At 45.0% G+C, this 25,073-nt stretch overlaps 1 protein-coding gene and 1 non-coding gene across 8 annotated transcripts; both read right to left on the bottom strand.

Annotated features, from left to right (window-relative positions):
* Positions 1–5,508: 5,508 nt before the first annotated feature.
* Positions 5,509–21,589, bottom strand: Pabpc4 (poly(A) binding protein cytoplasmic 4). 7 transcript variants are annotated; one of them, XM_046469044.2, is made up of 16 exons: positions 20,493–21,589; positions 17,887–18,080; positions 16,696–16,811; positions 15,135–15,274; positions 14,689–14,783; positions 13,713–13,850; positions 12,968–13,063; positions 10,951–11,223; positions 10,563–10,635; positions 10,276–10,395; positions 9,682–9,768; positions 9,461–9,588; positions 7,485–7,578; positions 7,268–7,398; positions 6,909–7,011; positions 5,509–5,888 (listed from the first exon to the last, which is right to left on the bottom strand). In XM_046469044.2, exons 1-15 carry the CDS (start codon positions 20,683–20,685, stop codon positions 6,922–6,924), a joined length of 1,968 nt encoding a protein of 655 aa, XP_046325000.1. In that variant the 5' UTR covers positions 20,686–21,589; the 3' UTR covers positions 5,509–5,888; positions 6,909–6,921. The 7 variants fall into 7 exon arrangements, with proteins under 7 accessions (XP_046325000.1, XP_046325002.1, XP_046324999.1 ...); XM_046469046.2 differs by having other exon boundaries at positions 10,324–10,395; XM_046469043.2 differs by having other exon boundaries at positions 10,548–10,635; positions 20,493–21,588.
* On the bottom strand, positions 12,500–12,632 carry LOC124075464 (small nucleolar RNA SNORA55). The gene has a single exon (XR_006846075.1). It is a non-coding gene; the product is annotated as a small nucleolar RNA SNORA55 (small nucleolar RNA).
* Positions 21,590–25,073: the final 3,484 nt, after the last annotated feature.

Genomic DNA, 25,073 nt, shown 5'->3' with positions numbered 1-25,073 from the left:
GCAGCCACAGCACTCAGTTAGTGCATAGCATGGTTCCCACACACCTCGCTCCAGTTAGCAGGCCCACTCATGTACCGCCAGCGTCCCCTCCACGCCTAGCCTGCACCATTGCAGAGTGACACGTAGATGCAAGGGAGGGCACCCTGCTTAGAGGACAATAGGGGCTGGGGCCTTGCTTTGTGCTCCAAGACAAAACTGACTGGAGGAGCTGAGCACAGTGGCACACGTGTAATACTAGCTAACTGGGAGGCTGAGGCAGGAATATCACAAATTCAAGGCCAGTCTTGACAATTTAGCGAGACCCTGTCTCAAAAAATAAAAAGGGCTGGGGGTATAGCTCAGTGGTGGTGCACCCCTGGGTTTGATACCCAGGACCCAAACAAACAAAGAACTTCCCACCTGACTGAAGGATAAAAACTTTCAGTACAGCTGTGTGTGGTGGCACATGCCTGTAGTTCCAGAGACTAAGGAGGCTGACACAGAAAGATCACAAGTTCAAAACCAGCCTCAGCAAGTTAGCAAGGCCCTAAGCAACTTAGGAGGTCCTGTCTCAAATTAAAAAAAAAAAAAAAAAAAAAAAAACCCGGGATATAGCACAGTAGCAGATGTTCCTGGGTTCGATCTCTAGTACCCAAACCAAACAAAGAGTACAACAGTTAAACTTGTTAAATAAAGAACTCTGATATAATGCAGAGGACAGAGGACACCATAGGAGCCAAAGCCATGGGAACCCAGAGAGATACTTACTGGAGGGTTTGGAATAGTTTCCAAGAGATGTCAGTGACTGACTGAGCTGAGCTTTGAAAAAAGAGGAGTTAGTCACATAAAATAGGTTGGAGAGGGTGCTGGGGGAGAGGAAGGGCTTGTGCACAAACACAGAGGCTTGCAGGTGTCTACCAGCTCTTGTTTCCTAGAATATAAAATGGGGCTGAGAGGCAGGGCTCTGGACATAGGAAGACTTCTGTCCTTTCTGGTGGAACTGGACTCAATCCTATGGATGAGGGGATTCCCTAGAATGCTTGAAGAGAAGGATACAGTCAGATCTCTGGCTGCTAGGGATAGGAGGAGAGCAGGCCTGAGGCAGGGGGCCAGTTAGAAAGCTACCATCATTATTCACAGGCGAGATGATAGGAACATTTGGCAGGAACAACTGGAAGAGAGATGCAGGAGGATTTAAGAGATAAAACTGCAGAATATGGTACTGCATTAGGTATGAATTATAATGAAGAGCCTAAGATGACAGGAGATATCTGAGTTGGGTAATTATTTAGAGGATGGCAAAATTAAATAAGACTGAGCACACAGAAGACAACAGTAAAATGTGAGAAAATCCATTGGAATATGCTTTATTAATGGTGCCTATGAGATAGCCAGGCGGAAATTTGTGAAAGGTCGGGGCTAGGGCTAGTGGTACAAAAGTCATCAGCACAGAGTGCATGTTCAGGTGTGGTGGCAGACACCTGTAATTCCAGCAACTGTGGAGGCTGAGGTAGGAGGATCACAAACTTGAGAACATCCTAAGCAACTTAGAGACCCTGTCTAAAAGTTAATAAAAGGGACTGGGGATGTAGCTCAGTGGTAGAGTGCCCCTGGATTCCATCCCTAGTACCACACAAACCCGAAAAAAACCACACAGAACACACACACAAAACCTAAGCACATGTATCTCTAACCCAGATGAGAAACTCAAAAGTTCTCCACTCAACTCACCCACATCAGAAGTGCCCTGGGTGGAAAGCACCAGCCCCTCCTCTGGAAGACTGAGTCTTTGTTCTTGCCTCTACTACCAAACTACCTCCACAGCCCTTTTAAAAATTTGAGACAGGGTCTCACTAATTGCCCAGGCTGGTCCTGACCTTGTCATCCTCCTGCCTTAGTCTCCTGAATCACTGAGATTACAGTCATATGCCACCATGCCTGGTGTTTCTCTTTATTATCTTCAAGAGTCTTCCTAGAAAATGTCCTTAACTGGTCATGATCTGATCAATATAAAGATTTGAGGTTTTCATCTGATGGCTTATTAGCCACATTGGACTCTTCACTATTTTTTTGGTCAGTGAAGAGGACACATTAGTGAGGAGTTTCCTCCTAACAACTCTCCAAATCAAGGAGAGTTGTCACTGAGAAACTTAGGCCCTAAAGGCCTGCCTTTAGCAGAGGCAAATTAGAATAAGTCCCAGGGAAGTATACACCCATCCACAGAAAGACACCTTTTGTAACCTAGCAACCTTAATCAAATACCAAACAGGAAACATTTCTTGCCTCTGCCAACTCAAATTCAACAAAAGAGAACCCCTGATGCTTCACTATAAAAGTAGAAATGAATTGTTAATATGTGGACAACAGGAAATGTGCCACACATCCAGATGCCATTTAGAAAGCAAAAGTTTGATTTTTTTTAGATTGACCATAGTTTATTCAACAATGATTCCAGGAATATTAAAGTCATTTTGTTTGTTTTTACAGAATCAGCTAGAGGTGTATATCAGTGGTAGAGCATTTGCCTAGCATGCACAGGCCCTGGGTTTGATCCCTAAGTACTAAAATATATGAACATAGCTAATTTTTGTTTTTTAGTAATGAGGATTGAACACAGGGCCTTGCATGCACTCTTCCACTGAGCTACATCCCTCAGCTAAACTGTTTAAACATTGCAGTATCCAATTCTATCACTACAGAATTTAAGCCTTCAGTTGCTTTCCAAGCATTTTGATAACCATTGTTTACAAAGCTTATAGACCTAGTGACTGAGGAGACTGGGGCAAGAGGATTCTATGTTGGAGGTCAGTCTCAGCAACTTAGTGAGACCCTGTCCTAAAATTGAAAAAACAACAAAAAAGTACAGAAAAGTAGGTAAAATAGTTTATCATCATTCATTCCAACAATCATTCATTCCAACTAAGCACTGTGTACGGAACATTGACCTTACTACTGAGTTAGGTGACTATTAAAGGAGGAATAGTCCTTGTCCTCAGGAAAAATGTATTTTACTGGGGTAGACCAAGGGCATTTAGAATTACTAACTTAAAAAACTCAGCTAGGCATGGTGGTGCTCACCTATACTGCCAACTACTTGGGAGTCTGAGGCAAGAGAATCACAAGTTTGAGACCAGCCTGGATAACTCTGAGATCCTGTCTCCAAATAAAAGGCTGGGGGTGTAGCTCAGTAGCATAGCACCTGCCTAGCATGTGCAAGGCCCTGGGTTTAATCCCCAGTAATGTAAAAATAAAACTCAGGTGTAGGAGGACCCCCCCCCCCCAAATCATCTTCCCTTTTTACTTAAAATTTGAAGAACTGACAGCAGGGATGTAGCTTGGTGGATAAATACTTATATAGTATGCCGGAGGTCCCTTGGAGAGGGGTGGATTTAAAGAACTGAAGGCTTAGAGAAGTATGTGTCAGGGGTGGGGCACTGCTATGTTGCCCAGGCTGATCTTGAACTCCTGGGTTTAAGGGATCCCGCCTCAGCCTCCTGAGTAGAAGGAATTTTACGTGTGCACCACTGTGCTCAGTTTGGTCTTAGAGTTTAAATATCCATACAGCAAATTAATGGCAAAACTGGGACTAAAACTCAGAAATTAACAAAAGATCAAATAGCATGCACTATAATTGTGATAACAATTGAAGAAAAGCATACCCATGTAAGCAGAGGCCAAGCCTCCACTGTCAAGGCTGAGCTTCCCTGCTACACTGTTATTTAACAGCACAGTTGCCAAAAGGAGCGGTTCTGGTGCCCAGGTAGAGTACAGCTACCCACCAGGTGGTGTAAATCAACACCCAAACTTTTTGAGATTTTTCTATTATCCTCCTCTTGATTCCCCTCCACTCCCACTGTATGGTACTGGAGATTGAAGCAAGGGCCTCACATATGCTAAGCAAGCACTAACCACTGAACTATATCCCCAGCCAGGGTCTGACTAAATTGCCCAGGCTGACCTCCAGCTCCGGATCTTACTGCCTCCAGCTCCGGATCTTACTGCCTCCAGCTCCCAAGTAACTGGGATTATAGATGTACACTACTGCTCATTTGGCTTCTCTTATCTTTTCTAGCTTGAGTATTCCTCATCCAAAATCCTTGGGACCAGAAGTCCAATCTTTGGGATTCTGGAATATTTGCATTACCACTTGAGTTTGACTAATCTGGAAATTCACAATGTGACATGCTCCAAAATCCAAAATGTTGGAGAGTCATGTTGGCAGATTTTGAAGAATTTTTACTTTGGATTAGGACTGCTCAATTTGTATACGTAGTTTTTATACTGGGGATTGAACCAAGAGGAGTTTTCCACTGAGCTACATCTTTAAGACCTTTTATTTTTTGAGACAGGGCCTAAATTGCTGAGGCTGGCCTCTGGAATAACTGGGATTATAGGCATGTGCCACCGTGCCCAGCTCTATTTGTTTCTTAATTTTTTTTTTAGTTTTCGGTGGACACATCTTTATTTTTTTATGTGGTGCTGAGGATCGAACTCAGCGCCCCGTGCATGCCAGGAGAGCGTGTTACCGCTTGAGCCACACCTCCAGCCCTCTATTTGGTTTTTACATTAAATGATTTTTGCCCTTACCTTTTCAGATGAAGTAATCATTAGCCAAAACTCCTGGCCTGACCCTGGTCACTGTTGGTCTTAAATCAATATCATGATGCTGTTTCTGTAATTCCCCTACTATTCAGAAACTTTTTCCTAAGGGGCCAGGGCTGCATTAGTTTATGGACTGAATAGGATCCAGAGCTTGGGATGAGGTCTGAGGTCATAACAGATCATAGCTACTTGAGTCTAGAACTGGGGCTCAGGGTAGCACTGGCAGGCACCACTTAGTGAGGAAGTAAGGTCCTATATAAGAGACCAGATGGCTGCTGCCTGCGCCACAGGTGTGCATCTAGTGCACTAGCCCTACCAGAAACCAACTGGGAGATATTGCCACACTCAGATATTTTCCTCCAGAGTTCCCTCATGGAGGCAGCCATCTTTTTCCTTGCTCTTCTGCCGGAAGCCAGTACTAGGCCTCGCCCCAAACCTGAGCTGGCTCAGCACATTGCACACACAAAAAGATGGCAGTCAGGAAATAGGGACATATACCTTGGGTACTTTTGTTACTAGGATCAGTCCTTAAGGAACCAAACACTGAGGACTGTCATTTGTTTGCTGTTGCCACAGATTTACCTCCTGAGCATTTTCCCACAACTAGTGGAAATATTGGTTGCAGAATCTGGGCAACTAGATCAGCTGATCAGGAGATTGATACCAACATGTTAACAGTCCAAGAAAGGAAAGGGATATAGTAGCCAGATCACAGTTCTTCGGGTGTGTGCCAACCTCACTGAGCCCTGATTTTCCTGAGCCAGACCCAAGGTTGTCTGCTAAATGTATAAGATCTTACCATAATAGAATGCAATGGGACTTTCTGTTCAATTCACATTCAACTGTTCTGCATACCCAGCTAATCCTAAACTGCTGAATAACAGAATAAATAGGGTCTTTCCAACATATTCACATCCGGAAATTACATGCAGCAAAAACTGGAATTTATTGAATAAAACTGTCATCAGTGACATGGGCAGCACAGAGGCAGTTTTGTGGAGATTTTTTTTCTTTATTGAGAAACTTAAGACTTGGGTACATCAAATAAAACCAATTTCAGGGGGAGGCAGGTAACGACCAAATCCCATAGTAGAAAAAAAAATTAACACTGTCTGGGCTATAGTAGAACCCAGAGAATATATTCTTATAATTGAAAAATTCTAGGCGTTTTCATAATTGACCTTTTGATACAAAATGACCTAATAAATTTGTAACTTGTGGTTCTTGATGTTGAGGTCCATAGGACAAGCTAGGAAGTCTTCAAACCTTGAGCTGATTTCCACCAGGGGTTATTTGGCTTTTGAACTCTGAAATGAAAAACACCATCACAAATAATCAAAAGAATTTTGGCAAATCTTTTTTGGCTGATAAAAGTATCCTCAACTTGGCACAGCTGAGGGCCCTTTACAAGACAACCAGTTGTCTACCTGAAGTAACTGGGGCATAAAGGATTGAAGACTGAACCCAGGGCTTTACATATGATGATGTATTCTATTACTGAGCAACCTCTACCAATAATTATTTTTTAAAAATATTTTAGTTATAGGTAGACACATCTTTATTTTAATGTGGTGCTGAGGATTGAACCTAGTGCCTCATGCATGCTAGGCAGGCACTCTACCTGAGCCAGGATCCCAGCCCCTAGATTTTTTTGTGTGTGTTAGGGATTGAACCCAGGGCCTTGTATCATGCAAGGCAAACACTCTACCAACTGAGCTATATATCCCCAGCTCCACCAATAATTTTTAATATTTATCTTTTAGTTGTAGTTGGGCACAATATTTATTTTTATGTGGCGCTAAGGATGGAACCCAGGGCGTTGCACATGCTAGGCGAATGTTCTATCGCTGAGCCACAATCCCAGCCCCCAATAATTAATAAAGATCTGACCAGGTGTTCTTCATGAGGAAACCACGGGATTCTCAGTGTGTTGCTATAGACTGGCCTTGAAGTCCTGGGCCCAAGTGAATCTCCTGCCTTATCTCAAGTATCTGGGCCTATGGGTGCACACTACCACACCCAGTTCTCTAAGTTTTTAATTTACAACCATTATTTTTCTTTCCATAATAACTGATCCTAATAACAGAAAGGCTTAGGTAACAGCCTGCCAAGTTTTCAGGTTATATGGCAGAAACCAGGGGTAGTGGTGCATGTCTGTAATCCTAGAGACTTAGGAAGATCTGAAGTGTAAGTCCAGCCTGGGCAACTCAGTCATATCCCATCACAAAATAAAAAGGAAAAACAACTGGGAATGTAGCTCAGTGGTAGAGCACCCCTGAATTCTAGCACAAACAAAAACTGGCAGGAAGTGAAAAAGCCAAACGTACGGTTTTTCCTCGTCTAAGAGGTAGCAGCAGCAACAGCGCCCACCTTCTGGGCAGCTTCTTTCTTGGCATGATGAGCTTGTAGAACCGCCACAGCTTCATCCACCTATGAGAAATCTCCAGGTTGTCAGTGACTCAGGCAAGCCAGCTGGCCCCTCTCTGGTGTTCAGGCCCACTGGCAGAATATAGATGATCCCTGGGCTTCTGGTGCTGACAGCTTACCCACTATTCATAGCAGCAGACCCAACCACAGGTAAAACATGTCAGGGGCCACAGACGCCTCTGTTACGCACGGGTGGGCAAGTTCTCCCCACTCCCTAATCCTCCTAAGGGCTGAAGCCACAAGGTCTAAAGCAGCTCACCTTGGAGCGGAGAGACTCAGGGGACTCCAGCATGTGTAGCAGCTCAGAGTTGTCAATCTCCAGCAGCATTCCTGTGATCTTTCCAGCCAGGTTTGAATGCATTGTTTGGATAAGTGGAAACAAACGTTCGCCTGTGGGCAGGAGTTAATGAAATCTCAGTGGATAGATACTGGTGTCAAAGGTTGATCACTCTTCTGCAAGAACATGGGACACTCACCCAGCATCTGCTTCTGTTCCTGGGGTGGTGCTGCAGCAAGCATGGAGGCGGTCAGGGGCTCTTGCCCCTGCACATGGACTGCAGGCTGGGGTGCCTGGGAACCAGGACAGACAGCAGGTTAGCAAGAAGAAAAGGATCATTCAACATCTTCTAACTATGTGGAAGAGAAGTGGAGGGGTAGCTATCCTTATTCTCAAGGAACTAATTTCCTTGAGAATCCTTAGGGATTTTTAGGGGTATGCTGAGGAACAGAACATAAACATACAACCATCTTCAATGAAATGGCAAGATATCAGAAGGGAAACTGGGCGGGCACAATGGCAAATGCTTGTAATCCTAGAAGACTTGGGGAGGCTGAGACAGGATTCAAAGTTTGAGGCCAGTCTCAGTAACTTAGTGACAACCTGTCTCAAAATAAAGTTAAAAAAAAAAGGGGGGGGGGGCCTGGGTAGTCCAGTGGCACAACATCCTTGGGTTAGATTCCCAGTACAAAAAAAAAAAAAAGCCTACAATGCTAGGCAAGCTTGTTCTGATGTTTTGATTTACCCAGTTACCCCAAAATAAGGCCTTCTGATAAATCAGCCACAGTGAACATCTGGATAACTTTTCCCTAAAAGTTCCCTTTAGGGACAATTCTGGTACCGACAGGGCCAAAGGGTGTGAATATATAACATTTACAATTATACATATCGTCTTCATTATACCAGATATTTTTGTTGAACCAACAAGCTTTGGGGACTGTCAATATGGAACATTAATGCTAATCACAGCCCTAAAAATAGGGTCTTGCTGGCAAAAAAGACATTTTACTTAGAATTAAGCTCTGAGAAATCTTCAAGTTAGAGAATATGGGGAAGGAAGACAGCCAAAAGATCATCTGTCTACCAAGGAACTTTTAGGCCTGAAGGCTGAGTGTGGCCCCACCACAGATAATTGCTACTGATTAAAAAAAAAGTCATGCAGGGCACAATGGTGCACACCTATAATCCCAGCAATCCAGGAGGCTGAAGCAGGAGACTGCAAGTTCAAACCAGCCTCAGCAACTTAGTGAGACTCTCTAAAAAAATAAAGGTATGTGGCTCAATGTTTAAGTGTCCCTGAGTTCAATCCCAGGTACCCCAAACCCAAAACACAGGTTGTCTTTGCTTATGTATTGAAGAGCACAGTTGTAGATGTAGCAAATTTCAATTTAGGCAATCTAAGCTCTCACCCCTGTCCCTCAACCCCTTAATATATCTCTGAAACTGAATTATTATTTTTCTTTTTGAGATAAGGTCTTGCTATGTTACCTAGGTTAATCTCACTCCTGGGTTTAAGTGCTCTTCCAGCCTCAGCCCTTAGACTATAGGATCATGCCACCATGCCCAGCTGAAGTTGAATTTCTCTTCTATAAGTTGATGTTATTTCCTGCCTTAATACCTCAAAACTTTGCAGAACAGGCCAGTGGATGAAAAAGTTATATGAAGGCCCAAGGACCTTGTTCAGATATGTCACAAAAAGAGAGTAGAACTTCTAGCTACTAAGGAGGCTGAGGTGGGAAGATGAAAAATTCAAGATCAGTCTAGGCACTCAGCAAGACCCTGTCTCAAAAAGGGTTGGTAATGAGTGCTTGCCTATTATACCCCAGATTCCATCCCCAGTGCTGCAAAGACATGAAAACCAAAACCCAGGAAAGCACCTGTTTGCCTCCTATGGGGCTTTTCTGGGAAGAAGAATTTCAAGCCCTTTAGTGACACTACTCAAATCACCACACAGAATACACACCCTACCACAGACTGGGCAATGTGATACCCACTGCATGAACCAAAGCCAAGCATCTTTTTTTGTGTGTATGTGTGGTGCTGGGGATTGAACCCAGGGCCTTGTGCACGAGAGGAAAGCACTCCACCAACTGAGCTGTATCCCCAGCCCAAGCATCTTTTGAAAATCAAGGAGAAATGGAGAAAACACCTCCAGCACCATTTGGTGGGCCTCACCTGCAGAGGCTGTATGGCAGGGTGAGGGCTGCGGACACTAGAGGCATACTTGTATGGTGCTACAGCCCGAGGAGCAGCAGCAGCAACTGCAGCACGTGGTGCAAGGTTTGGCACAGCTGTGGGAACACCTGTGGAAAGGACAATTACAATTAAAGCCCATCAGTCTGGTCAAAGACCCGTCAAATCCCATCGTTCCCCCTTCTGTGTGCATCCAATACCACCTCCAGACTGGCAGCTGTCAGTCAGCCCTTGCTGGGCGGCACCAGCCCCACCAAAGTCCATAGCCAAGCGGTCCGGGCACTCAGACCCTACAACAGACCAGCAAATGCACATCAGTGTTGGCAGCAGATGTCCAACTGGCCACGTCCCACGGAAGGAGAAATTCCAAAGCATGATCACACGACACATCACACATGGGGGCCACTACTGCTACTTTCAGGGTTGAGCCAAAGAATAACATACAACTCTGTCCACATTTTGTAATGCAGGACTTACTCTGTAAAAAAGTTTCATTGTCCCCCCACCCTACTCTACCAAAAAACAGGCTGTCTCTCTGTAGTCATCCAGCTAGCAAACTTCTAAAATTAATCTTCTCATGAGTACCAATCAGTAAAGAATGTTAAATGTAACCAGCACACCTAGAACTCACATCAGTTCTCTGTTCCTGAATCAAGTACCTACCTAAGCACACAGCTAAGATGACAGAACCAGGACTCAAAAAAACTTGAGCCCAACAAACTGACCAAGTGAAGGAAGAGCTAGCCATCCTGACTCCCTCCTCCCCAGGCCACTCTCCTATAGGCCAGTTTGCTCACCGACTCTCTGAGTGGTAGTAGGAAGGCCACGAGAGGCCGGAGCATTACCAGTTGGAGCCAGATGGCGAAGAGTTGGACGAGGCCCAGACTGACGTATAGCACTTGGCATTCCTTGGAAGCCTGGTGAGAAGATTAAAAGCGCTTACCACTGATAAGCAACAATGACCAAAAGCCAGGCTATGCCCTAGAAGGGACAAGTGCAAGAAAGGCAGGTAGACCAGGATAGGCATGATATATCCTAGGTGACCAAATCACTGTTTTCCACCACCTACCTTGAGGTCTCCCACCTTGTTGCCAGCGTGGATTAGGCCTCATCTGTGCTAACTGGTTAGGTGTGTAATATGGAGGTCTTCCTTGAGCCTGTAAGGAATTTATATTACAGGCCTGAACCAACATTAGAAGAAAAAAAAAAAAAAAACAAACCTCATCTCATTTTATCTCACCTTACAACTCAACCTTAGCCTACTATTCGGAATAAAGCCTACTCAAAGCCTGAAGAGTCAGTTAGTGGGAGCAGTTTTACCCTACCTCTGCTACTGGGTGTATATGTGTATGACCATGGGTAAGTACTTTCTCATTTTATTTGTAGAGTCTTTATTGACTTCTAGAGTTCCAGTATCCAAAATCCCTTCTCTCCAACTACTGCAAACAGTCATGATCACAGGGCAGACCCACCTGTGGAACTGCTGGCACAAAGTAGCCACCAGCTGCAGGCTGGAACTGATTTAAGATGGCATTGGCAGGGAGTGCTCTCATCCCAGCTACCCGCTGCATATACTGGTTGGTCAGGTGAGCCTTTCTCTCTTCCTTCCTCTGGGCCAAGGCAACATACAGTGGCTTGGAGCCCACAATGCGTCCATTCATTTCAGTGACTGCTTTGGTTGCCTCTTCAGGAGATGAGAAGCAGACGAACCCAAACCCTTTGCTTCTTCCATCCTCCAGCATTACCTACAAATGAGACCAGCTACTTAAGAAAAGGTTTATGTGTTGGGGATGAGGAGGGACAGCGTCAACAGGCTTGTTCTTCACAATAGTCAAAAATCCTGGACTGTGCTGCTAAGTTACCATCTAAGCCAGAGTTCAACCCTGGCCCAGGATGTACCTGAAGCGAACATCACAACTTAGGCTTTTTTCTTTTTTTAAACATCCCCAGGTAAGCTAAAGTTCCCCAACTACGATGTGGCTAATGGTAAAACTGGGAACCTAAACATGTTTCCTAATTCTATGAGACATCTTGACAATAGTGCTGAGCAATTTATTTGTAGAATTCATCCAGTCCAAAACCTTGGTGGACAAAACCTGAACAGGCTCTCTTGGTTAGGAAAATGCTTTGAAATATCACATGTGGGCAATTATAAAACTTCCAGGTTACCAATGACTGCCACCTAATAGTGGCACTCAATGGGAATAATACAAAATTAGCTAGGAGTCAAACAGGGTTTCACCGAGTTGCTGAGGGCCTCGCTGAATTGCTGAGGCTAGCTTTGAACTCACGATCCTCCTGCCTTAGCCTCCCGAGCTGCTGGGATTACAGGCGTGAGCCATGGCACCAACTTGTTAGTATCAGTATCAGAGTTCACAGCATGGAGAGCCTCCCAAAGTAGAAGGCATGAAAGTTAATGCATATATCCAACAACTTTCTATCAATGAGATATGGGCAATAAGGTGTGTATAAACAATGCCCTACCGTGATCTTGAAAATGGGGCCCCAGAACTAAGACAGAATGCTTTTTTTTTTTTTTTTTTTTACAATTGTCAATCTGCCTACCGTAGAGATAAGCAAGTAAAGACTATTATGCCCTGCACTGATAGGGGACATTCAAGCGGGTGAGACAAACCCAGAGTTGACCTTTATCAGCCTGTCTCACCTGAAGGACTTTGGGATCATAACCTGATGTAGATACTGTCCTGCCTGATAACAGATGCAGCAGATGACACAAACTTTTAGATATCAGTCTCTGTCACACTCTCAAAGTGCCAAGGACATGCAGCACACATCCCCAGGTGGCCAACATTCTCTTGCTCAGAGATTCAATTTTTTTTTAAATTAAGTTTTAAACTCAGCCCCTTAACTGATATGATCTTTAAAGAATATCAAGCAAATGATACACATTATAAAGCATGAAAAACCAAACTTTTCACTCCCTTTCCTTCTAAGTAAAACCACAGGAAAGTTCCCAACTCCAGCTCCAGAATCTTCAAAATACCTTCATCCTCAAGGAGAAAATGTGGCAGAGTTGTAGAGACAGGTCCCAAGACAAATGGAAAACAACCTGTCTGGATATCCTCTGCTCATAGTGTAGCACCATCTGTCCCCAGACCAGCACGAAGCAGCAGGAATGGGAAAGATCGGGTGCTTGAGGGCTGGAGGGAGCCATCACACTCCAGTGCTGGGAGACGGTGTAATATTAACCTAATGAAATGTCATTCTGCAGAGCATTATTCAGTAGGGTAACTGAAGGGGAAGAGGAGCTTGCTAGAATAATGTGATTGCTCTCTGAACTATCAACTCAATTGAAACTCTTCAATGAAACAAATGCCAACAAACCTGTAAGAGAATATTCTGCTCATCCCTTCAACTCTATGCTAGGGTTTGAATCCAGGATCTCATGCATGTGCTGCAAAGGCTATGCCACTGAGCTACATCCTAGGAATACTCTGTATTCAGTCCTCAAATCTCACACTAAAATACCTTAGCACTGGTGATTGATCCAAAAGGAGAAAACTCTTTCCTTAATTTCTCATCATCAATGGTGTCATCCAAGTTCTTAATGTAGAGATTCACCCCCTAAAGGAGAAGAATCATGTTAGTTGCACTTCTACATCACAGATTCTAAGACAGTGGTTTACAAATTGTGATCCCTTGACCCAGCAGCAGCACCAGCATCTTGGGGAACTTGTTAGAAAAATGAAAATACTTGGGCCTAACCCTAAACCATGCATTAGGCTCCATAGTTAGAACCAAACAATCTGTGTTTTAACAAGTTCTGCAGATGATTCTGGTGCTAGCCCAAAGCTGAGAAATTATTTCCCTAAGACTTAATAGGCCCATCAATGCATTCACTTTTTATCCTTCCCCACAGGGGCTTTGGCTGACCACTTATCTCTCAGCCATCATTCCAAAGGGCCATTTTTAAGGAGCCTACAGTTAAGAGCAAATAACTTTTCTGTGCTGGAGATCAAACATAGTGCCTCACACATGGTAGGCAAATGCCCTACCACTGAGCTACATCCAAAAAATAACAAGCTGAGGCTTCTGAAATAGAGAAGCCCCTAAATAAATTATCTTTTACCCCTGTTCAATAATTCTTGTCCTATCTGGTAGTTCCATATTCTTGAAGAAGTGTAGACTCCAAGGCCCCAAAGAGAGTCTGATAAAGCTGGCTTTACAAATATTGCATACTAAACATTTGTAGGCTGGTCCAACACCACCTCACCTGGTATCGACTAATTCTCTCCTGTTTGAGCTGCTCAAATTTCCTTTTTAATTCAGCCTGGCGTTCTACTTTCTTCTGTGCACGGCCTACGAATATGACTTTCCCACTGATTTCTTTTCCATTCATCTCTTCTACCGCCTAGAAAGGAAATGCCCATCCTTAAAACCAAGTTGCAGAGGAAAAATGCCTTGCTGGGGAATGGTTTTTGTTTTTTCAAGTGGTACTAGGGGTTGAACCCATGAACATTTTCCTGAGCTATATCCCCAGCCCTTTTTTGAGATAGGGTTTCACTAAATTGCTGAGGTTAGTTTTGAATTTGTGATTCTCCTGCCATAACCTCCCAAGTAGTTGGAATTATAAGCTTGTACCATTGCTTGTGGCTATTTTGGAGATAATTAAGTCCACGTACTGAGAGAAAACCTTTCTTACAGGACTAAAATTAATTTCACCCCCTTTTAAAGCCAGCTAAAGGAATCTAAATTCCTCATTTGTTAAAAGAGGTTAATATCTAAGTGGTGGGTTACTGGTCCAGATAATATAAAGTGGGCGATGACAATACAGTAGTACAAATACAAACATGGTGGCATGATCACAGGTTGATATTCTGGTTGTCACTAAAAATTTCTCAGGTTCTTTTGTGGGCATTTATTGAAGTGATATATACGGAGAGCCTATCAAATTGCTTTGCTCCTAAGTAGCTGCTGTGCTGTAATCAGCTCAACTCTCTGGGTTTTAGTTCCCTCACCTAGGAATGGGAAAAAAAACACCTGCCTTATTTTTTCAAATGATATGCAAGTGCTTTGTAACTAGGTAAACAATGTATAGGTAGAAACCCCTAGATACCCTAGAGTACAATAGCTGCATTTCAATTCACTGCTACTCAGACATTCCTGCTCTACAATGAGCTAAGCAACACCCTGTCCACACTCTGGATTCACCTCCTACAAATTCTTCCCAACCATTATGGTACTCTCACCTTATTGGCATCTTCATGTTTTTCGTAACTCACAAAGCCAAAGCCTTTGGATTTTCCACTGGGATCTCTCATCACCTTCACACTTAGGGTCTTACCTGTTCCCCCAAAAAAAGAACTATTAGTGAAACCATCTCTACTACAGCTTAAGGAGACAAAGCAGCTCTCTAGGAACTTGAACCAAACCTTCGACTAAACCTAGATGGATCTAAGACAGAAAGAGACACCATGCCTACTCTTCTAATTCTTTCTGACCTAGTAGCTAAGATGATTGTAGAGACAGAAGGAGAAAGGATAAAGTAAAGGCCTGGATCTATCTCTATCCACTTTATCACAGATAAGTGTTTTATTTCTGGGTCTGAGTGCTTTGTCTCTTAAGTAAACTTAAAATGATTCTAGGGCTGATAGACTACCTAAAGGAACAAGTGGGGGCAAGGACCCCAACTTACCAAATTGGCTGAACAGCTCTTTTAGACTCTCATCATCTATTTCTTCCCCAAAGTTTTTGATATAAACATTGGTGAATTCCTTAGCTTTGGCTCCAAGTTCAGCTTCCCGCTCTTTTCGAGACTTGAATCTGCCCACAAACCTACAAAGAAACCATGAAAAATAGTGATCACCCAGGAGAAAAAAATATGGCTTCCTGGGGCCCAAAGGAATGCAGGTTAAAGGCTGACAGGAGAGGTTAAAACACATGAGGTCCCCATCCACCACCAAGAGAAGCTCAGAGATGTCCCAAGTCCCCAGCAGAAACAGAAAGAGGCAGGACTACCCTGCGAGGACCAGCCCCAGGGCTCCTGGCTCAGACCAGGGCTACTCCTACCACATCATACTGCCTTCGTGAAGAAACCTGACGACCAGGTTTTAAAAACGTCATTTCTGTGCATCTATGTAAATGCATAGAAAAGGTCTGGAAGGACATAAACCAAACTGTTAACAGTGGTTAGTCTTACGAGTGAGATTGTTGGAGTGAAGAGCTAACCTTGGTGGGATTTTTTTGGGCAGTACTGGAGACTGAACCCAGGGGAACTCTACTACAACTGAGCTATATCCACAGCCCTTTTTTTCTTTTTAAAAATGAGACAGTGGCTTGCTAAGTTACCCAGGTTGGCCCAGAACCTGCAATCCTCCTGCCTCAGCCTTAAATTGCTGGAATTACAGGTATGTGTCACCACATCCACCCAATCTTTCCTTTTTACTGCATTCATTTTGGTGTACTCAATAGAAAAAAAAAAATACCTCTGTACATTGAACATTTTTCTGTTTCTTTCTAGTGATACCTGTACAACCCCCACTAAGCACAGAGACATTATAAACAACCAATCTTCTGGTCTATTCAACACCAAAGGACAGAGATGACTTTCGCTTGTAAGAGCCAAGGTGTATAGTCCCTTCTCTTCCCCGCATGGCTGAGTCCCCTCTCCACATTCCACAGTAATAACCACACCAGAGCAACAAGATGTGTTATGAAGTGTCCACAAAGGAATGGGGTTTTTCTTTGTAACCAAATTTAAGTATCACTGTGGAGCCAGCCTTAGTCAGTCATAGGTTAAGAGAATGGAAAACTAGAAGGACAATTTGGCATCAACAACCAGAGACCCATGAACAGAACTGAGTCAAAGGACAGCCAAGGTCGCAAAGCTAGTATACAGCTCCTGGCCAGCCCAGGGCCCTCTCCACTCTGCTGCTGGCCAAGGCCCCTGCTCAGAGTGGGCTTAGAGCTGCCTTCCAGCCAGCCCCAGTTGCCGATGCTCACAAAACCCACAGACGGATGCCTTTAAGGGGAGAGGCGGCAGGCAGGCCATGGCTTGGGCAGGGAGCCCACCTTGGCGAGTCAAAAGAGCTGCCATGGCTCAGGCAGGGAGACTCACCAGCCCTGGAGTGGAGAGGTAGGAGCAGGCCACACTTGGGCCGAGAGAACCAGTAGCCGCCTTGTGTGTGCCAGTTAATACCGAGGTGGGGCCATGGCTGGCTCATGCGATGGTTGTTGCTCCAGACTGGGACACTCACACTTTGCGGTCATTGAGGAGCATGCCATTCATCTTCTCGATGGCCTTGTCGGCAGCCTCTTGGGTCTCGAAGTGGACAAAGGCATAACCCTTAGAGCCGTTCTCATCACACACTACCTGTGTCAAAAGAAAAGGCAGACCACTTTAGCACCACTTATCAGCTCCAGAGATGCTTGCATGGTCCAAGGCAGCCAACTCTATCAGCTATGCTCTAACATTTAGCCCAGGACCAGGAACCTTGCAATGTACACTACTTACAAATGGTTACTGCCAGTAGGCTGCTTCTGTTTCCAAATAATGATCTCTTGTTCACTTTTATTAGAAGAATTTGTTTTGTGTAGGGTCAAGCATATAAACCATCATTATGTATGTTTCACAAAGCACTCCACATAAACAGAAGGCAGGCACAATAGTGCACACCTGTACTCCCAGACTTGGGAGGCCAAGGGAAGATGACTGCAAATTTGAGACTAGCCTAGGTAATTTAGTGAACCCCGTGTCAAAATAAAAAATAAAGGCTGGAGACAGCCAAGCACAGTGGTATACATCTCCAAACCTAGTGACTCAAGAGGTGAGCCTGGGAAGCTCAATGAGCCCCTGTATCAAAGAGAAATAAAAAGGGCTGGGGATGCCAGGTGCAGTGGTGCACGCCTGTAATCCCAGTGGCTTGGGAGGCTGAGACAGGAGGACCACGGGTTCAAAGCCAGCTTCAGCAATGGTGAGGCGCTAAGCAACTTAGTGAGACCCCGTCTAAATAAAATACAAAATAGGGCTGGGGATATGGCTCAGTGATTGAGGGCCCCTGAGTTCAATCCTGAGTACCAAAAAAAAAAAAAAAAAAGGTAAAGAGGAGGCTGAATTTATGATTTTAAAATGGTTTAAGTAGAGCTTCCAGGAGAACACACACTTCTCAGGTCATCACGTTTCCCTTATTCAAAACAAAAACATTTTGAGCTTCTAAAGCTAGAAAACAGAAAAGAATTTTCAGGATAAGGAAAGAATAAATGAACCAGAAAGCACCCACTGGTTATACTGGATTGTGCCCCAACATTAAACATTCAGAACTTTAAAAATTCTATTTCTAGCACTTTGAAAATTATCATATACCCCCTTGACCCCAATCCCAAGCTAGCTTCCCATTTGGTATTTTAAGAATCAATTATTCCACTGAAATCATTTTATCCATGCTTACCTTGCAGGACAGAATGTTCCCAAAAGCAGAGAAAGTATCATAAAGTGCCTTGTTATCTATAGATTTGTCCAGATTCTTGATGAAGACGTTTCCCACACCAGATTTTCTCAAAGAGGGATCCCTCTGAGACCACATGATCCGGATTGGCTTTCCCTTAATCACATCAAAGTTCATGGTGTCCAAGGCCCGCTCAGCTAGAATAGAGAAACGCATTTTAATCAAGGATGTAAAACATCAACTCCGGTGACTGCCATAAGATTACAAGGACAGATTACACTAATGTTTTTCTAGGTAATCACTGACAAAAGTCAACCCTGCTGAAACAGCCTTCAAAGCCACCAAGATCAGATACGACATCACTTTTGACTAAGCTTTATCATTTATAGAGACTTTGCAGCCTATGTCCACAGTGACTCAGGTAGGATGATTGTAATTATCATGATTGAACCCAGGGTCTGGTGCACGGTAGGCAAGTGCTCTGCAGGATGGCTAAGTTGTGCAGCGAACTATATATAGTATTTAAAAAATTATCATTTTCTGATACCATCCCTGAATTCAGTCCAGCTTCTTTAGTGTACTTGAAACTAAACCCAGGGCTTTCCCCATGGTAGGCAAGCATTCTACCACTGAGCTACATTCCTGGTCCTTTTTAAAATAGCTGGGATTACAGGTGTGTGCCACTGTGTCTGGTATCAGCCCAGTTCCTTAACAGTTTCAATTTCAGGAGGGCCTATACTCGATGGGGTCTAGGCCTTTGGACGCATTAATCTAAGTTCTATGGATTCTAGGAATTCAACTGCCCTGGTGACCGCATTCTCCATCCATTACATTGGGCACTTCCTTAGCTTCCAAATCAAGATCGTGTAAAGGACCAAAGGCTATATATATGTGCGTGTTTATGTTACAGGTAACCCATCATCTGAATGCCAGAACACTTCCTTCCCTTCATTGGTGGCAACTTGTCCTTGTTATCTCAGTGACTGCACTGAATAAATGACATCACCCAGAACCCCTTCCACAAAGGAATTAAAGGAGTGCAGGAAATTATTCCTTGCCTCAAAGTATTTCATTTAAAAAGGGGACAAAACTCCAACTCTGCCCCCCTACAGGTTCATCTGTCCAATCAACAAAAAGGAATCTTTTCACTCATTTCCAACAATTTTCCACCTTCCTCAGAAGGTGTGCACATTTGTATGGGGGATGACTGGGGAAGGGGAGACAACAGGACAGATCCAAGCCAGAAAAGTCCAGGTACAGACAAGTTTGCTTGGTGGTAGCCATCTGATAAATTCACCATGGGACCTCAAACTACTTTGTTAATTAGCAGAAGGAACTCATTCCAACACAGGTCCTGGTCTATTCCCAGACAGTACTGCATAGGGCAAGTCTGGCTAAGTCTGACAAATTTGGCTACACTTATTTATAGCATGGAGAAGTCCTACAGAGGTATGTGTTGGCAGACACACTGACCAATGGCTTCTGCTATCTTCAAGTGACAGGACTTTTATTCAGAAGAGCCAAGGAGGCAGGCAACAGCTATCTTACCCAATACCCCACCTCAGAAGTCACGTTCAGCTACCTCCTTTGTGTTCCAAAGACATAACTCAGCTCAGAGTACACTGGATTGACAGTAAGCAGCAATATTTTGTCAACTAGTCCAATTCTCTGTTCTCAGCTATAAGCTGGGCAAGTAACATTCTCTGCATCATGGACAGTGAACAAAGTAGGGACAAAAATAACAGGGACCTGAAGATCCTTTGACACAAAATGGCTTGTTTCTCCCAGTAATGGTCTCTGCAGTTGTTCCCTTTTAATCTGGAGTCACGTGCAGCCTCTGATTAAATTTCCTCTGGGCTCACTTGTGCCATGCCTGCAGCATACCTCTCCACTGCTCAGACAATCTGGGTGGCAGAACTCTGCACTGGGAGTCCCTACCTGAACTCCAACTTTTTTGCAGTTCCTTTTCCTTCACTGGAGTCTTATTTTCTTCAGATAGGATGAAGTAAAAAGATTTTTGACAAGAGTAAGGAGCTGGCCCAGCACAAGTAGTACTGGTGGCACCAACTTAAGCTCCTTGAGGCTAATGTACAAGATTGTTTCCTTTGCTTCCTATTTGCCCTAAGCCATCCCTTATCAGCACAAAATCAAGTTAAAGGTGGGAGGGGCTAGCAGTGTTGCAATCTGAAACTTCTGCAGGGCACTGTTTTCTAATAGGCCTGTGTTTGAGGGGTACGTGCCCATGACCACTGGCCAGGCCAGGGAGGTTCTGCAACCGCTCAACCTAACTTGGACAGAACCAGACATACGGGAATAACAAAAATCACTTCATTCAGATACGGATTTACAGCTTCCTAGCATTCCCAACCACCACCATTACCACCATTAGTCAAGGTCATCTAGTTAGCAAGTGGTGGAATCAAGACTGAAACTCTGGCTGTGGAAACAAGCCAAGCTATGTGCTCAATACCTGCATCCTGCTTCCCACTATGGCTTCTGTGGCAATATGTTGTCCTGATGCCCCCTCCCTGGCAAGAGGGCCCTCCTTAGAAGATGACCCTTAATGTCCCCCGAGAGCCTACGAATGTGTAGGCACGACTTCTACTCACCGTCGGCTGGCTGCTGGAAGTTGACGTAGGCATAACCCAGGGAGCGGCGGGTGATCATATCGCGGCAGACCCGGATGGACAGCACAGGCCCGGCAGGACTGAACTTTTCGTACAGCATGGCCTCGGTGACGTCCGAGTGCAGGTCGCCCACGTACAGGGAGGCCATGGGGTAGCTGCTGGCGGCAGCGTTCATCTCCCCGCCCCCCACCACCCCGAGCCCCGCCAGGAGGACTTCTTACGGGGCCCACCGCAGGACAAAAGGGGCTTCTCTCGGAGCCGTGGCCCACGCCGCGGCTCACAGGTGGCACAGAGCGAGGTTGGGAAGAAGCTGCAGCAGGGAGGCTCAGAGGCAGGACGAGAGAGTTCAGGCAGCTCACACGGGACCGCAAAACCTCAGACAAAGGCTCTCAAAAACAATATGGCCCTCTCCGGGAGTTTGTAGTTTCCAGCTGTCCTGGCTCGAAGCTCCAAGTTCCAAAAATTAAGGGGAAAAAAAGTGGGGAATCCCCTTCCTTGGGGTCAAAAATTCTTCAAGAGGCAGCCAGATGCTACCCACGGCGGCCTTGGGGACACGCGTTTCTCGATAAATATAGGCCCCGGGCTCCCGGAGGTTTAAGATTACAACAGCCAGGGAAGAGGGAAACTGAATCTTTGCGGGTGCCGACTCGGCCAGCCCCGGGCGGGAGGCGGCGGCGAAGGGCAGCACGGACACGTGGTGCGCCGGCCGGCGGCGGGGGCGAGGGCGCGGGGCTGCCACGCGGCGCGGACGCACGGACGGACGGACTGACGGAGGCGCGCGGACGCGGCAGGCCCTGCGCGCGGGCGGGCGGGCTGCTCACCACCGGACCGACGGACGGACACCGACGGACGCCGAGCGCGGCGGCGGCGGGCGCGGGGAGGCCGGAAGCGTGCGAAAGTGACTTCCCCGCGGGCTCTCCGAAGAGGACTCGCTTTTTCTTTTTCTTTTCTTTTTTTTTTTTAAGGTTTTGAAGCGTTTTCAGGTTTTTTTTTATCTTTTTCTCTTTTTTGCTTCAGGCTACTGAGCCCGAAAGCGGCGCAGGCGGCGGCGACCCGGGGCGGAGAGAGGCGGCTGGGGCAGCCACCGCTCCATTTATACCCGCCCGCCCCGGGCGCTGCTGGTCGAAGGGCGCCTCGCGACCTGGGCGCAGTCGTGCCCGCCCACTCGGCCCGGGGGCCCGAGGCGGGGCGGCCACGCGAGAGCGACCCGGTGGGGCCGCGCAGCGCCACAGCGACCCCTGGCGCGAGGAGGACCGCCCTGTTGGCGTCTTCGGAAGACCCCAGGGCCTCTTTCCCGAATGGAGAGATTAAAATGCCCCTCCCGCCGTCATCCGGGAATAGGACCCAAAGGTGACCTACCCCTCCCAAACGCTTGTTTAAAACATCCATGGAATGCATAATTGTAACATAAAGGGACATGAAATAAATTTCAATGAAATAAGAGGGCTCAATATGTAAATGTTCGGGCCCAAGTACACAAGCAGATATACTGAAGTATTCAGAATACGATGACCTTGAGGTAGCATGGTAGAGGGCGCTAGAAATGCTGTAATTTTTTTATAGGATGAGATTTTTTGGATAAAATAAGCAAATTTTGGTAAGGCTTGGATAAAACAAAGCAGAATTATCTCTCCTGTTTACACGCCAGTGGCATTCATGGAGATCGTTTGTACTTAAGGATTCAAAAAATACTTTTTGTTTCTCTGTAAAAGATTAATGCACAGGCTTGGGTAATTATAAAGTGATTTTTTTTTTGGTCTAGTGAAGGTCTAGCATGTCATTTGAAAGTCATGTTACCTTATGGGACTATGTTACATGGGACTGTCTCCAGATTCCGGCCCCCCCCCTCACCTTTTAAAATTTTTTTTTATTGTAGATGAACGCAATGCATTTATTTATTTTTACTTGGTGCTGAGGATCGAACCCAGTGCTTCACATGCGCTAGTGCTCTACCACTGGGCCACAACCGCTGCCCCCAGATCCCTTTCTTTATAAATGCCAGGAACTGCCTTCCCATCTTCCTGACAACCAAAACCAGATATTATAAAAAGGCACACAGATATTCCCCTTGAAAATCACTTAAGTAAATGAATGAAGAAATATACATATTATATACTCATTCATTCAGTGTAATAAATGGCTTATTTATTACAGGCTACTGAGCCCGAAAGGCGCAGGCCGCTTTCTGTGCCAATATGAGGGGTAACATAGTGAACAAGACAGAGGAAGTCCCTCATGGAGTTTACAATCTTTTCTTCCTTTCTTTTTCCCATCCCCAATACTGGGGAATGAACCCAGTGTGGCACTTTACCACTGAGCTCACTAAACTGCTGAGGCTGACATCAATTTGTGACCTTACCCTTCCATGGAGTTCATATTCTAGTGTTTTTTTAGTTTTGTTTTGTTTTAGTACCAGGGATTGAATTCAGGGGTGCTCTGAAGGGAAATCGAGAAACGAGACATCGGTAAGCCAGAAATGAAAGACAGAGACCACGAGAGTTTATTTGTCAGAGCTGACAAATAAAGGTCATTTCTCTATAGGAGAGAGAGGCAAAATAGGCTCAGGTTCTGGGATTTTTATAGGGGATGCTCAAGAATCAGAGCTGAGAGGGTCCTAATGCAGGCAGTTAGGGGTTGGGGAGGGCTTGGGTGGGGAAAGCGAAACTTTTTCCTTAAAATGGTGGCTGTCATTTAAGATGGCCATCCAGATGCTAAGCAAGGACCCTATATGCTCGGTCACTGAGCCACATCCCCAGCCTGTCTTTTATTTTTTCATTTTATTCATTTATTGGTACCAGGAATTGAACTCAGGGGCACTTGACCACTGAGCCACATCCTCGGCCCTATTTTATATTATATTTAGAGACAGGGTCTCACTGAGTTGCTTACTGCCTAGCTGTTGCTGAGACTGGCTTTGAACTTGTGCTCCTCCTGCCTGGGATTAAGGCATGTGCCAATCCCCCTCATGGAATCCCAGTAGGAAGTATATTAAACCAAGAAACTATGCTCATGCTGGTGACTCATGCTTTTAATCCCAGTAGTAGGGGAGGTCAAGGCAGGAGGATCACAAATCCCTGGCCAGCCTACCTCTAAGCAATTTAGCAATTTGAGACTGGCTTTGAACTCATGATTCTACTGTCTCAGTCTCCCAAGCCTCTGGGATTACAGGTATGTACCATGGCACCTGGCTCCATCAACATCTCAAAATAAAAAATAAAAAAGTCTGGGGATGTAGTTCAGTGAAAAAGGGTCCCTATGTTAAATTCTCCCCTCCCCCCAAATAAAAAAATTGATGGAGTGCTCCTTCTATATTTAGATCCCCTCCCATTTGAAGACCATCCATTGGCCTTAAGTGGTCTGCTAGCACTTTTAATCATTATCTCACCATCCTGTTATCCTGTCTTGGAGGCTTTTACTACTAACTGAAATTATGTTCCTATAAAATTGAATATTGCCTGGCCTGGTGGAGCACACCTGTAATCCCAGTGACTCAGGGAGGCTGAGGCAGGAGGATTGAAAGCTCAAAGTCATCCTCAGCAATTTAGGGAAGATCTAAGCAACTTAGTGAGACCCTGTCTCAAAATAAAATATAAAAAAGACTAGGGAAGTGGCTCAGTGGTTAAGTGCCTTGGGTTCAACCCTTGAAAAAAAAAGTTGAGCATCCTTAACCCAAAAATCTGAAGTCAAGAATATTCCAAAATTGGAAACTTTTTAAGTACCTATATGACCCACAAGTGGTGCACCCAACCTCATGTGACAGGTCAGAGTCAGAAGGCAGGCATACAATTATCTTAATTATCTTCAGGGGTTGGGGTTGTGGCTCAGTGGTGGAGCCCTTGCCTAGCATGTGTGCGGCACTGGGTTCAATTCTCAGCACCACATATAAATAAATGAATAAAATAAAGTTCCATTAACATCTTTTTTTGTATCAGGGGTTGAATTCAGGAGCACTCAACCACTGAGCCACATTCCCAGCCCTATTTTGTATTTTATTTAGAGACAGGATCTCACTGAGTTGCTTAGTACCTCACTTTTGCTGAGGCTGGCTTTGAACTCATGATCCTACTGTCTCAGCCTCCCAAGCCTCTAGGATTACAGGTATGCACCATGGCACCTGGCTCCATCAACATCTTAAAATCTTTTTTTTTTAAATTATCTTCATCTGGGAAAGTGGCGTATGCCTATAGTCTCAGCTACCTATTGAGGCTGAGGAAGGAGGTTCCCAAGTTTGAGGTCAGCCTGGGCAATTTAGGGAGACCCTGCCTCAAAATAAAAACAAAGGATTGGGGAATATAGCTCAGCGATAGAGCCACTTGCCTAGCATATGTGAGGCCCTGGGTATGATGCAATGCAATGCAAATAAAAGACTTGGGTTCTATCCCTAAAATAGCTCATTAGGTATACACAAATATTCCAAAATCTGAAAAAAAAAAAACCCTAGTCCAAAACACTTTTTTTTTAATATTTATTTTTTTAGTTTTCAGTGGACACAACATCTTTGTTTGTATGTGGTGCTGAGGATCGAACCCGGGCTGCACGCATGCCAGGCGAGCACGCTACCAC

Source organism: Marmota monax, unplaced genomic scaffold (assembly GCF_021218885.2).
Source record: "Marmota monax isolate L192 unplaced genomic scaffold, Marmota_monax_Labrador192_F-V1.1 WCK01_AAM20220418_F8-fsc00008, whole genome shotgun sequence".
In the NCBI taxonomy this organism is placed as follows: Eukaryota; Metazoa; Chordata; class Mammalia; order Rodentia; family Sciuridae; genus Marmota; species Marmota monax.
Note: the sequence above shows the minus strand (reverse complement) of the source record. Positions and strands in the feature narration are given on the sequence as shown.

What these genes read in the sequence shown, in the direction of transcription:
- Pabpc4 (XM_046469043.2), bottom strand. Translation starts at nt 20,685, where the DNA reads ATGAACGCTGCCGCCAGCAGCTACCCCATGGCCTCCCTGTACGTGGGC. An exon ending in GGAACATTCTGTCCTGCAAG is followed by an intron (nt 16,812 to 17,886) that starts GTAAGCATGGAT and finishes CTTTTGACACAG; the next exon opens with GTAGTGTGTGATGAGAACGG. An exon ending in GGAACAGAAGCAGATGCTGG is followed by an intron (nt 7,399 to 7,484) that starts GTGAGTGTCCCA and finishes TCCTGCCCACAG; the next exon opens with GCGAACGTTTGTTTCCACTT.